General features: G+C 44.1%; 1 protein-coding gene across 2 annotated transcripts in view; it reads right to left on the bottom strand.

The window, feature by feature from the left end:
- The window catches only part of ARHGEF4 (Rho guanine nucleotide exchange factor 4), a 119,188-nt gene that overhangs the window by 38,614 nt on the left and 66,412 nt on the right, over positions 1-14,162 (bottom strand). For both annotated transcript variants that reach the window (XM_066193984.1, XM_066193985.1), the window contains one exon: positions 5,601-5,740. In XM_066193984.1, coding sequence (XP_066050081.1) covers positions 5,601-5,740 — 140 coding nt within the window. The remainder of the gene's footprint in view (positions 1-5,600; positions 5,741-14,162) is intronic.

The raw sequence follows: 14,162 nt of genomic DNA, 5'->3' as shown, positions 1-14,162 counted from the left end.
AAAACCCTAAAAACTAAATCCACCAGGCAGTAAAAGTTGTTACAATTGTGAGCCCATACTCTGAACACTCATATTTAAGCCCTGCACAACGTTATGCAAGCACTTGGGACTAAACCTGGTCCAGTAAAGATTTATGTCCACAGGGGAACATTATTTCTTGTCCTTGACAGCACTGAGCTTTATACTGTATCCTGCAAATAAATCATATCTGCTGCTTCTGGAGCACAGCTGTCAACCTTGGCTGCAGGAATACGTGGGACACAAAAGCAGGAATTAGGCTTTCCAGAAGGGGAAAAAAACCCCAAAACAACTCAATGGGTGCTGGCAGGTGTTTGTTAACTGGTTTCTGTTTGCTTTAGCAGTATACTCACATTAAGATGCAAAAGTGATAATAAATCTTTTGTCCCAGATTACACAAGGATGTTATATATTGCTTCCATATGATCAATAATTCTAATTCTGTTTTCAGCCTGGAAATACGTTGTGACCACAGATTTTGCAATCTATTCCGTACTCCTTTAAAGAAAAGGGATGGCAATATTTTGTGGCACTATTTTAACATGCTCTGTCCTATGAAATTTGCCCTCATATAGTACACAAGAGATTTCTATTAATTAGAATGAAGATAAATGAAGTGAAACAGGCTACGAAGGAGATTATTTATGTTTAACAAAATTAAAATCAGCTGTTCTGACTTCATCCGTATTAACATTTCATGAGTTTGGGGGTTTGATTTGGTTTTGCTGTTTTGATTTGGTTTTGGTTTTTTTCCTTTAAAAAAGCCCAACAATTCATAAGTCTGTCTTGTTTAAAATTGATTGGTCTGGGAGAAGCACTGGGTGAGCACAGGATCAGAGAGCTTAGTACCAGAGTAATGTTTTAGAGACTCAGTAAGATGGAGTGAGTACTGCTACAGTGTCTGTTGCCCTGGGCACGTGGCAAACGCATTGGAACGTTTTTCTGGATTAATTACTTTGTTAAATCAGAAACATATATGTTGGAACCAATTAGCTTAATTGCAGCTTGCCAACAAGCACGAGTTAGCTCAAACATCTGTAAGACACTACGATATTGTCACTTTAAAACCCAAGGCAGCAGTGGGCACGCGTCTTAGATAAAATCCTGGCCTGCCTAAGCCAATGAATTGTGCCTCTCCTCAGGAATGAGACTTCACATACCAGATTCCAAACTTATCAGGCATAGAGGCATAAGAGATAAGGAAAAAATTGGGAGTTATTGCTGTTATTTTCTGAACACTTAGAGATTTGCTTTCACAAGATGGGCACGGTGCTGTTCATGGAGGGCTGCAAGGGCTGTGTTGAATTGTAATTTCATTCCTTGCAAAGCACAGAGCTGCACAGGACACAGCAAACCCTCAGATATTGGAGAACCTCAGATATTACCAAGAGGTCTAAGCTTCCTCACCCAGGCCAGTCACTTAGTGGGGAAGACTAGACAGCTTCCCATCACCATGGTGACTCCAAAGCCAGGCAGGCAGGTCTTTATCCACCTAATCCCTCGTGCTCTCCACTTCAGACTGCATGGAACACATTTAATGAAGCTTGAAGCTGGATCTGTCCCATAAATAACATTTATAGAGAACTGGGAGGACAGAATCACAATGCATTTGCAGTACAGATTTTTCTCTTGCTGCATTTTCACCCAGTGATACCCTGGGTGCAATAAAATACAAGGAGAGGGATTTTATCTGGAGCAAACACAAAGTAAACTCTACCAAGTACAATCTAAACACAAAAATCTCTTTTCCTGAGCATCGAGAAAGCATTTGAAAGAATGTCAAACAGATGCCCCAAGAAAATTACTTCCCCTGCCTCTTTTCTCATCCCAAACCCTTATTATTACTTTTTGATTGATTTTTCTTGGCTCTCACACACTCTCATGCTGATCTTCTTAGGTGGGCCTCTATACAACCTTCCCAGCTTTCTTTTATCTCTCTAGTGTTCTTGCCAATAAATTATTCTAGTTTTATGAAAGGTTTCTTTTTTATTCCATAATCATTTTCTCTTGATCCAAAATGAACTACAACTCAGTGGCTGGCTGTTTTGTTCTTTAATGCAACACTCGGTCTGCCAACTGCCTTAAAAATGTATTTCAGCCTCCTCTGTTTATTTGAAAGCTGTTTCTTCCATGAAGGCTAAGAATAATGTGGTTACCATAGTTTCCTTATCCACAACCAATAAAATGCAACTTGGAACACAATAAAAGAAAGCTGAGACTAGTCACAGAATGTGACTGAATGAGTGAACACTGAAATCTTCGCCCCTCATCACTCCTAGTACTATGGAAAACGCTCAGGACTTATCAATAGCCACCTTTTGGTGCAGCAGGGAAGATGAGGATAAGTCTGTCCAACTTCCAGCTATTTGAGATATTTCCATTCCAACACTTCAGATGTCTGTTGTGGTGGAATTCCCATCTCACAGACTGAGTGTTTCACTGCAGAGATTTTGTACTTTCCGTAATCTCTTGTTCCGGGAAGCGACTGTGTAGGCAGCGCTTTGCTAAGGCTCACTGGAACCAAGTGATGGATTAATTACCCCTAGGAACCAGTTGACAAAGTAAATAATGAACTGTTTGTTCTTACAGTTTTGTTGGCTCCTGAACAGGCAAGATTCTAGGGAACAAGCCAAAAATAATCTCTTTTCTTTCATGTCTGCTGGCCAACAAAACCCCACATATGCTTCACAGATTATACAAATTACACCTGCTTTGGACACATCCATTTGCTTTCCTGATTACAAGTGATTTTTACTCCAATAAAATGAACTTTTAAGAAATGAAAGAAAAGCAATTGTTCTCCATAATAATGAATAAAGAAAGAAAAAACCACCATGTGCATGATGGCGAGACCTGCTGGCAAGTTTTTTTTCTGATTTTAAAGACTTCTAAAGATGAGGGGGAAGGGAAGGGAAGGGAAGGGAAGGGAAGGGAAGGGAAGGGAAGGGAAGGGAAGGGAAGGGAAGGGAAGGGAAGGGAAGGGAAGGGAAGGGAAGGGAAGGGAAGGGAAGGGAAGGGAAGGGAAGGGAAGGGAAGGGAAGGGAAGGGAAGGGAAGGGAAGGGAAGGGAAGGGAAGGGAAGGGAAGGGAAGGGAAGGGAAGGGAAGGGAAGGGAAGGGAAGGGAAGGGAAGGGAAGGGAAGGGAAGGGAAGGGAAGGGAAGGGAAGGGAAGGGAAGGGACTGAGAACATTCTGTTTGATTCACCTGAGTGGGAGGGAAGCAGAATCCTTCTCCCACAGACTCTGTGGATGCTTTGGGACTGACTCCTGTGGTGCCTGGGACTCTCATGAACACACCAGGTAAACGTGGAAGAACACAACACGAGATTTTCTGGTGTTCTGCTCATGTTTTCTTGCCAGTGACAACAGGCCTAGACTGCTGAGTTTAAATTAAAGAGCTCTGAGCATGGTTTGATAACCCCTGGATGTAAGCAATAGGGGAACAAAATAAACCCACTCCCTTCCTTAGCCCAGGCACCCAGGGCTGTAGGTGGGGATTCTGAGCAGTGGGAGCAGGAGAACTGCTGCAAGAGCATTTGCTGCTGTTGTTTTTGAAGAAAAGCTGTGCAGCTTTCTGGAGCTTTTTCAGACCCCAGAAGCACCATCACTGGGTGTCTCAAACACACACACTGAGAGCCGTGTAGTTTCAGTTATAGCTTAGCAAAAGAAAATATAATGCTTCTTTCATCCCTGCCTTCTCATCTTGGGAAGGTCACGTACACTTAAGAGAGTAGAGGAAATAGAGAAAGAAGGTGTAGGAGTTCAAGAGATCACTCGTGAACATGCTCTACTCTTTCAAGTTCACCTCACAGAAGAAGCATTCTGTGTGTAGCAGGATGCCAGTTCTAATGCACAAGATACAAAATAATACTTTCACAGGAAAAACATCTTAGATCTGTTAGTTCTCATTGCATTGCTTAAAGCAAGTAGGACCTTTTTAAACTGCTGATGTCAACTGAATCAGGATCAGCACCATAAAAGAAAATAGCTAAAAATAGTGACTAAAAAGACAGGTCTTTCACATCCCTGGAGTACTAGGGAACAGGAAGAAACAGTGAAGACCCTGTATTAAACTTTGCATCCTTCTTATCTATGAATAAAGAAACAGCAAGACCAGGGACGTTTTCAACATTTCCGTTATGCCTTCACTACAACACACTCCAAGTCTGAACTTGTCCATTAATGTTTTTGACAGGTTCATTAATGTTTTTAACAAGTTCAAGAATGCTACTAACAAGTTCCTGAATGTTTTTAGCAAGTTCTTGTATGTTTAAAACAAGCTCATGAATGTTTTTAACAGGTTCGTGAATGTTTTTAACAGGTTCGTGAATGTTTTTAAGAAGTTCATGAATGTTTTTAAACTTCTCAGTCAAAACCACCCAAGAGGAGAGTCACCTGTCCAGGCCCTATGGCTCTGCATTGCCCTGATGGATGATCCAGCCCCTGTATATAGTGCCCACAGTAGATGACATTTAAAGCCCCCTCCACTGTGCCTTTATCAGCCTGGTGTGGTTAACCAGAACCACCAGCGTGGCTCTTCATGCCGTGTGCGAGATGGGGTGCAGCAGTGTGCAATGGATGGTGAGATGCCACTACGCTCCTGAAGGCATCTCTTCCCAAGAAGCTGCTGGGGTGGGCACACAAACAGTCACTTAATCCACACACACACCCCCCATGGATAGCTCAGTGAAGGAAAGGCAGGACAGAATTCCAGCAGGGTTTATTGCAGCCTCACGCTGGAGGAGACCAGGGACAGAAGAGCCAATTCAATGGAGTGCCCAGGGTTAAGGATGGGGTCAGGGACCAATGGTCTGAGGGCACAGGGGGGGTACAAGGGCAGGGCAAAGGGCAATGACCTACAGGGAATATGGGGACAGACAATCAGTGATACCACAACCAAGGGGGAAACAGGGAAAGGAGAAGCCTCTAGAACTGGGACATATATGAACAATAGACGTGGGACAGGCCAACGGGCCAATGGGAAAAGCAAAACTGAGGTAGATTAACATTGATGATGCCTTAAGGTTTAGCCTTCATGTTTTCCAGACTCTGTTCTGCCTAGGTGTGCAGTTCTGAGCTCACAGTCAGTGTCACTCAGCTCTGCACACAGCAGGGACACAAAACAAATCCTTTTCCTGATGGAGACCAAGGACAACTTTCAGCCCCAAAAGCACAAACAAGGGTGGGCTGGAGGGAGGAACAAGAAGGATGGGGCCTCACAACGTGAAGCTGTAATTGGACAATTAAACCCCAATATGCAAATGGACCAAAACTTGTAAAACTGTGAGACCTCATGACCTGTGGTCCATTTTGTGCCCATTTTGGATCCACCTTGGGTGTAGCCCTGGTCAGGCTCTTGTCCTGCCCAAGGTGAATCCTGGAGGCCTTTCAATAAATATCTTCTTTATTCTCCAGCTCTGTCCAGTCTCTGTTCGAGGTCAGCCTTCCCAGAGCACTCTGGGGGAGGCTTTTTTCTCTCCCCCTAAGTCATGAGGCACTCTCACAGCCTGTGGTGGATTCCTGCAGGGCCGTGCCCTGGCAGTCCCCCCGGCAGCCCCAGCCCCCGGCGAGGAGCAGCACGTACCTCGTTGATGGCCAGCTGCTCGCCGCCGCCGCCGGGGTGGCCGTAGCGGTGGTTGGAGCTGCGGAAATCCTCGTACAGATCCTCCTCGCTGCCCACATCGTCCGTCAGGGCTGTCTTGTCCAGCGCTCCGTCCGTGATCACTGCAACAGCAACAGGCACAAATCGGCACAGGAGCCTCAGCAGCACTGAGCCAGGAGAGCAGCTCGCTGACGGGGCACCGTAATGCAGCATAAGGGGAAAAAAGACAAGGGAACTACAAGAGGAAATTTTGTGTCACTCTCCTGGGACACATTACTGTTGGAATTCTGGAAGCTGAGAATTTCAGGCTTCCTGTTCTAAAAGGCGCTGACCCTCAGGCAAGCACTACATTTGACCTGAGGCCGTGGAACAGGCATCCAAAGTTGAGTGATAGCACCGGGGTTGTGGGTGTGTAGTTTGGATAGTATTGTGCGATACTAAAGGTGAAAAACTTAGAATTTAAGGTTTTAGTAGATAGTAATATATATGGGGCAATATGGAGGATTTAAGGCGTTGTCTAAGTCCTTCTTCTCCACCTTACTCTTCATGGTTTTGGGTGTTTTTTTTCTAATTGGGTGAAAAAGGTCCACACTGAGAACCTTGGGTGATCAGTTATTGGGTTAGAAGTATAAATAATATAGGCGTCATCTCGTTATTGGATAATTAGCGCTTAAAAGACCTTGGAAAGAGTTAGAGACTAACTCTCAGTTAGATTTTCTACCTTGTTAGTTAGAGCTCACGACTCGTGAGACTGTGCTATAGATAAGAACTAATAAACACTGAGTCCAAACACAAAACTACGACTCCTGTGCACTAATCCCAGTTCTAACACGAAGAAAAGGAGATAGAAACCTCACACAAGTCCACTCTCATGCATGCCTCGTTTTCAAAGAATTTTTCTCACTTATGTTTTACCCCCATAAATGATTGTGTCTTTTTCTAGACTGGAAAACACGATTTTTAAAAAGTTTGACAACTGCCGCGTGTTGCAAAGAAAAGATGAAGCAAGAATAGGAAAACACGGTCTGAAAAAAGGCACAGGGCTATGATGGCACAAATGTGATTTTATTAGGACCTTGCTGTGTTGACAGGAAACTGGAGTAGGTAAAAAGCAGCTCATGTCTGCCACTTCACACCTTGAGGAATATGATTTACCAAATCCTGTCAGGCCAAAGGGAAGCCTTTGGGAAAAACATTCACCTTCCTCTCTGTCCACAGAATTATTTAAGAATCCTTTTTGATGTCTAAGAGGGTGTTTGCTCCAGAATTATCCATTATTACCACAGGAAGGCCATGCTGCTCAGCACAGCCCTAAACAAGCTACAGATAATGGAGGGTTCACAGTCTGCAGCTACAACAAACACTGAGGTCTCAAGCCTGAGAGAAATAAAAATGTGGCATTTCTACTCCTTGCACAGAAGAAAGTGTCACTTCATCTGTTTCACGGGCAGGATCTTTTTCCTAAAGGTATTAGGAAATACCTTTCTCAAGGTATTAGCAAATACCCTTCAGTGGCATGTAGTTTCATTCATCCCATCCCTGTACTGGTTACTGAACATGAGCCTTCTGTTCTCAAATCGGGGAAAATGGCAGTGATTAAACAAAACACTCGGTGACACATTCATCTGGATTAGCAACTGCTAGGGCAACAGTTTCCATGACAAAGCAGTGGGCTTCATGAAGATTTCTGTGCATGAAGCAAGTACCTACACAGACATGATGCAGAGAACAGCTGATGTGAATCCTAATTTTAGTTCAATGGACTTGACATGGCTACAGGAGTAGAACTGAATGAAAACACAGACATTACTATCAGCACCCCTGGAAACAGTCTTGGCTGTGCAAATTACATGATGTTACCCTGCAAATTTTTGCAGAGCAGGTGAAAAAAAATCTTTTGAGCTTGACCTTGTAGAGCTTTAATAGGGAGCAACTCACAAAGCTGATCTTGAGCCCTCATTTCCCTTCATAGTGCAAGTGCATCTTCTGCACCTAATTGTGCCATTGGGTCAAAAAAAAGCACCCCATGATTGATTAGCTTATTATTACCTGAAACCAAAGCTGCATCACGTTAGCACTGAACAAAGTGCTGACAGAGGTTCCAGCCAGACCTGCAGAGCACATCCTCATCAACACTCCCAGTACACGGGATGGTTTGTTAAGGCTGCACCCTCTGATCACTCCCATCAACAGTGAGGTGTAAATTCAGTGTAGCAGCTATCAGTTCCATGCAGTGACCTGACATCAAAATGACGAGCACGAGCTATTTTTAAACCAAATACTTGCTTGTTTATGCTTTGAGCTCAATAAATAGGCACAGCACAGCGAAGATTGTCTGAAGCTGGAACTCCACTTGATATTGATGGCAATTCAGGACACAGAGGTGCATATGAGCTTATGATTAAAGCAGAATTTTCTCTACAAGTATGGAACTACCCAACCATTCAACTTTAAGCGACATTTCACACAAAAATCAAGCATTCCCCTCGCTTTGCTCTGACACCTCACATCGTTCATTATACAGAAATTCTGCACTGAGTATGTGCCAGTAGTATAAATTGCATATAAAGCAATTCTGGGGTCAAGATCTAGTCCACTAATATAAAACTCAAAACCAGCTGGAATACCACTGATATGATAATTTCATGCAGAGTTACCATGGCTGGAACTTTAGAAACTAAATTTAGGGCGTTAAAGGTATCTGATTTTGCTCGTACACTGTCTGAAAAACCTCTGTCTGATAGTAATGAACAATTTTCAGTGTGTTACTGTAGCACAGAAACAAATTAGAAATGTTTTTCAAGAACAAATAAAAATAAATATTTTATAAGAATCAAGTCAGCAGTCACTTAATCCAAAACTCTTCTGCAGCCCTCTGATCTCCTTCTTTCCCCTTATTTTACAAATGGCTTCATTGCTTTTCCCTTACACATCTTCTGCTATTTTCACTGCTAAGTAACCTTCAGCTTGAAAAATGTTCATTGGCATCTTTAAAGCTTTTGTTTTTTGCCCCCGCATTTTCCTATTTTTTTTTTCTCTGATCTGTGCTTAGATGAAAAAGCAAAAGCTCCAGGGAGGTATTTATCTGTGTTACTTAAAATGCTCTATACCTCTGCTCTGCTAAGTGCAGAGCTGTGCTTGCTTTTACCAGAGATCTGGTTTTCCTCTCTGATCTTACCAAGCTCATCAATTCTCTGCTGTCTCAAGACCTGCTACTGCATTTGGGATCAGTTCTCCTGGCAAAAAACAAAAAAGAACCCTTATGGACATATTGCACCAAAACTACACTTGATAAGCATGAAGAAAGTTCTCAATCCTTGAGGAAGAATGGCCTGCGGTAATCATTGCACATTTTCCTAAACTAACGCCGCAGGGAGGAATTCAATTAATGAAAAATAAGAATTTGCTCCGAAGCAGGTTAGATGAAAGCCATGACCACAAATAAATAAAATAGTAGTCCGGAATGGTGACCCAATGCACTAGAAAACCATCAGGGAAGTAGGAGAATGAAGGCTTTTAGCGTAGGAGCTGACTTAACGTGCAAAGCATAAACTAGGTCAAGTAGAAAAGCAGCAAGCACTATACAAAAATCTTAAAAGACAAGTTAGCAGAGATTGCTGAAACAGTCTATCAGCCTCCCCAACAGCACAGCACAGGCTGGACAGCCACTGTTAAACTGCGCGGTGCCTAATTTAGATGCTTCATTCCTGCCACCTCCAAGTGCTCATCTCTGTCTAGCACTGAAATTCAGTGGCACAGTCATGCCTGGCCTCTCTGAAACACTGACCTGACCTGTCCCTCCCTGGCAGTCAGGCCACACCAAGAAACAATGTTCAGTCAAAAAGCAAAGCCAAGCATCAATTAACTCCAGCAGATTTTTTCGTATTTTATACCTCTGTCCTGATAAATTTCACTAAATATGGCACCAAATCCCATACACAGGAACAGAGGGAGGGGGAGTACCAACATTTAGTGCTACAGCCAATATGTGCAGGAATTAAACTCTGTTCCACGCTGCTGTTGCCCCTAGCCCAAGCTTGGGATTTATGTCATCACAGTACAAAGGCACATAGACAATTCTAGCAAGAGCAGCTCACAACAGAATGCCACACAAACTCCTTTCTAATGCATCCATATAGATAAAGTGTCAAAAACCTGACTCCATGAAGAATTATCTTGAGGATGTGAAGCTTCCAAACTCATACAAAACACATCACTGGAACCAGTGAGGGGCACAGGTGGTCTGTCCAAGTGCCTGAGCAGGCAGCACGTGGGCTGAATTCAGGGACAAAAGGGAAGGGCTCTGTGCAAATCAAGTGAAGGTTGATCAGGATGGTTCAGGGGAAGGGCTCGCCCTGCTTACACCTCCCTGCAGAGTTTGGAATGCAGGAATCAGCAGGCAGCAGTGGGAAGGGTCCTGGCTGGGCTCTGCTTGTGCCCCCACCTTGCTGAAAGGTGATGCCAAGCTACTCCAAGAGGTACCTGCACACAGTTCCAGAGCTCTCCATATCACCAGAAAGCCTCTGGAGCTCTTACCAGCTCTGTGGCTTCATAGAGAAGAGCACTCTGTGCCCAGAGGGAGAGACAAACCACGGCTGAACACCTCATTGCCACCCTGCCAGTGCAACTGCATCCTGCCTCGAGGGAAATGGGGATAACTGGAAGGCAGCTGCCTGCATGGTGGGATTTTCACTATCAGGCCTAGGTGACACTGGAGAATAAACCAGTGGGGCTGCACTGGGACAGCCTTGATCTTCACCACCAACAGAGATAGCAGGGAGGAGAAAACACAGAGAAAAGGTTTTGTGCTGTTCACAAAACTGGTGAGAAGATGAAGCTGGAACTAGATCATCTACTGGAGCTCTCAGAAAACAAACGTTAGCTGTAGTCCAGAGTTCAGTTAGGACTAATGTCACCTAGTACAAGTCATGCAGTTCTACACATCTGTGCTCTGCTCCTTTCTCAAAGGACGGACCTGCCTCATACATTCCAGGTGCAGGAATTAGTGAATACAAGTTGCTGTTAAACAAACGAACACATAAAAAACTCAAAATCCCAAGCCCCAAACCCCCCATACACCTACCACCATTCAAAAAAAAAATTATAGGAATATAATCCCACCCTCTCACTGGAAAATTATTCTCAAAGAATAAATTTCTTGAATAGTTTCCTCAGAGGATCTGGACACTACAGCCCTAAATTTAGCACAGCCTCTTAGCAGAGCTCTCTCAAACTCACAGAGGTTTATGTCTCAGCTGGAATAAGCCCCAGCAGCTCCCCAGTGGCGAGGAGCTCCAGACGTGTGTCTGGGTCACAAGCCTGAACAATGACCCAGGACTGAAGGAAAATGGGCCAGAGGCATTTTCCCAAAATGTTGGTTATCTGTTTTCACTTGACTTACAGTCTACAGCTTTTAGGGGTAAGGCTGGGACAGGAATCCATGATGATTACAGACAGCTTGGAAAGCCAAGAGCATCCATAGTTTATTAAAAGCACATTATATTGACAAAGGGAACTTCTTTCTTTTTTTTTTTTTTTTCTGTATTTGAGTTCTCTCTTTCAAGTGCGCTTTTTTTCCCACATCCACACATTTCATTTGTCTCTGTAGCATTTACATTTCAAATAGCTCACCAAAACAACAGTAGGAGGCTGATTTACACTCACAGAGCAAATTAATTCAGAGCTAACAACATCATCCCCTCTGCCTCAGTGAGCAGAGATTGCTGTGGTTGTGTGCAGCCCACAGGAAAGCACGGTGCAGCTGCTGGAGGAAGCACTTCAAGAGATTGAAGATGATAAACAAGTGAATGGTGTTCATGGGGCTGGGAACGCCACCCAGACTGCATGGCCCAGGTGAGAAGAGCCCCTCTACCCTCCTCTTCACCCATTTGGGATTGCTAAAGCCTTGCTTCCTTGGAAATAGCGCTGCAGCCTCCATCAGTCCTGTTCTCAATTACGTGCTTCATTTATCAGATGCCGGGTACAGGGAGGTCCCTCTGCAGCTGCCACAGTGAAATCCATCAGTGATGTCATCCCTCTCCTGGCCCAGCAGTGCAATTCTCCAGCTCTTACCGTGCTCGCGGACCCTCTCCCATCATCCTGCTTATGCCTGTGGGCCAGTTTAACGGGAACAGGGAAGTCAGGCAGGGAATTAGCAACAAGGGAACAATGACCGGTTAGGATGAGCTTCATGAGGAGAAAAAGCCAAAAGAAAACACCCAAAAGCCAAAAGAAAATCACCAGGAACATGGTCCTTCAAAACCAAGTGTCGTGGGTTTTGTTAACCAAGACACCAGGCCTAGAGAGCTGAGGTCATTACGATGACTTTTCTGAGTAGGGAATGAAACCATGTTAAGCCAATCTTTGAAGGAGAAATCACAGACTGGGAAGGAAAGACAGAAAATATTTAAGTGGAGAAAGCAAGCTTCATCCCCTCCATTTTAAAGAAATACTAAGAAGGGAAAGGATTCAACATAACAAAATTGAATTAACATTTTGGTATAGTGCCACAAGCAGAATTTCTTTTGTGAATGGAGCCAGGTCCTAATTAGCTGAGGTAAAGAGCAAATCTGTGCTTGAAAACAAAAAGGACAGCTCTTCACTGGAAAACCAAGCACAGATCCTCTGCAGGTCTGCCGGGCACATCACCCAGGGTACCATTCATCAGCAATAATGCACTGAGCCACCCACTCAGGTTTCAAGAGTTTTTAAATCCCAATTAGAATCGAAATGACTTGCAGGGAGGCTTAAGGGAGTTCTCAACTCTCTCGGGTAGCAGAGATAATTATGGGGAAGAGAGAGGTGGATTATGAATGGCTCTGCAGCTCTGACTCCCACGTCAGCACTTGCTCTGCACTTGCAGCTTGGCCCACTTTGCCCCGGCACACACAGGGCACAGAGCTGCCCCCAGCCCCCTCCTGGCTTGGTGGGTGATGGCACAACTGGGAGAGGGGGAGGGACTTCACTGGTTTTGAAGAAGAGTGGACATAGTGGGAAAAGCAGAGAGGAAAGCACATAAATATACTCTCTTCATCCATAGCCCGATCCTTTGTTGAAAAGTCCCTCTGTTGTACTGCACATAAACTATTAATTCACTGGCCCTGTTCCCATCACAGCTACTGACTTGGAAAAAAGCAGGCATGTCCTCCTCCTCCTCCGTGTATTTGTTGTTTCTTTGCTCAGGTCTGATTACTCATCCATAGTGACTGTTTGCTCTCGTTTTGCAGATGAACGTCTCTGGAAATGCTATTTACTTTATGTCTGGACAACCGTGAGCACAACGGGGGCCAATTTGAGTTCAGTGCTTTAAGCCTTGTTACAATCTAAGCATGGACTCAATGGCGGCAATCAAAGCCAGCAGACAAAACCTTTAGAGTACCCAGGCACATTCTTTACCATGTCCTTGGTAGGGCGTGCAGGTTGGAATACCTGGCATGTCATTTACTGCCCCAAAAAGGAGTTTTATTCATTGAAGTGGTTGCAATTTAAAGGAGTTTGGATGTGTGTGTGTGTGTGGAGGTGGAACAATCTGCAGTCATTTTTTGAACGCTTCCTCTATGAAAGACTAAAATGATTGCTTTTCTCCTTTCTAACAGGTAACGGGCACTGACATTCCAAACTCGTGCGGAATTCTCACCTGTCCATTTTACTCTGCTGCTTAGCCCTGTGCCTGCTACGTCTTGAGTAAAAATCAACCCCAGACCAAACTGCTCTGCCTTGATGGGAAAACCACCAGCAGCACCAAAGCTGTCCTTTCATCAGAGCACTGCATCCCAAAATCCTGCCAGGCTGGGGAACAACACATCTGACACTGCCTGGTGGAGCGTGACCAGAGTCACTTCAGATCAGCAGAGTCCTCAGTGAGCCATCAGCTCACCTGCAAAGCTGAAAATGCCACGTTCCTGTGTCCATATCCACCCATTCTTATCCAGACGTGTAACAAAAACTGAGGAAATTCGAGCAAACGGGCCAGGAAACCAGAACAATAGTTATTTACAGTGGGCAACACCTACTTCAGCAAACATAGGAGGTAAAAGCTGCATCAAAGAGTGTTAGTACAGCTGACAAGCCTGACAAAACTGGACTGGAAGAGATTTTGTCAATAAGATTCCAGGAATTTATTTGTTTTCATCTGGTTTTATATGTTTATTTTTAGAAGAGCATCAGATCCAGATTTTCAAAACCTTATAGGCACATCCCACAAGTTGGAAGATCAGCAATCTGGCAAAAAGAGACGTAGTGTTTATTTAAAAGATTGTTCCCACAGACTCCCCCATAAGATCTCAACACTTTGTCACTGCTTCAGTGCATGGCTACATGTGGCATCATTCCAAGAATCACCTTTGGGCTTCTCTCAGCTTTTGTTTGCACAAATACATGAAACTTACCTGTGGGAATGCACAAACAAAGGAGCCACACTTATCTTACTGATTCTAGCTCTTATTGCTCTGCCTTCACTTAATCTGTGTTCACCTGAACCAAAGCCCTGGTGCATACTCAAGCATTCTCAAAATCTGTGTTTTAATCCTTTTTTTTTTTGTCTTC

Source organism: Chamaea fasciata, unplaced genomic scaffold (assembly GCF_029207755.1).
Source record: "Chamaea fasciata isolate MVZ Bird 193981 ecotype frontalis unplaced genomic scaffold, bChaFas1.0.hap1 SCAF_11, whole genome shotgun sequence".
Lineage (NCBI taxonomy): Eukaryota > Metazoa > Chordata > Aves > Passeriformes > Sylviidae > Chamaea > Chamaea fasciata.
This window is presented reverse-complemented; position numbering and strand designations above follow the sequence as displayed.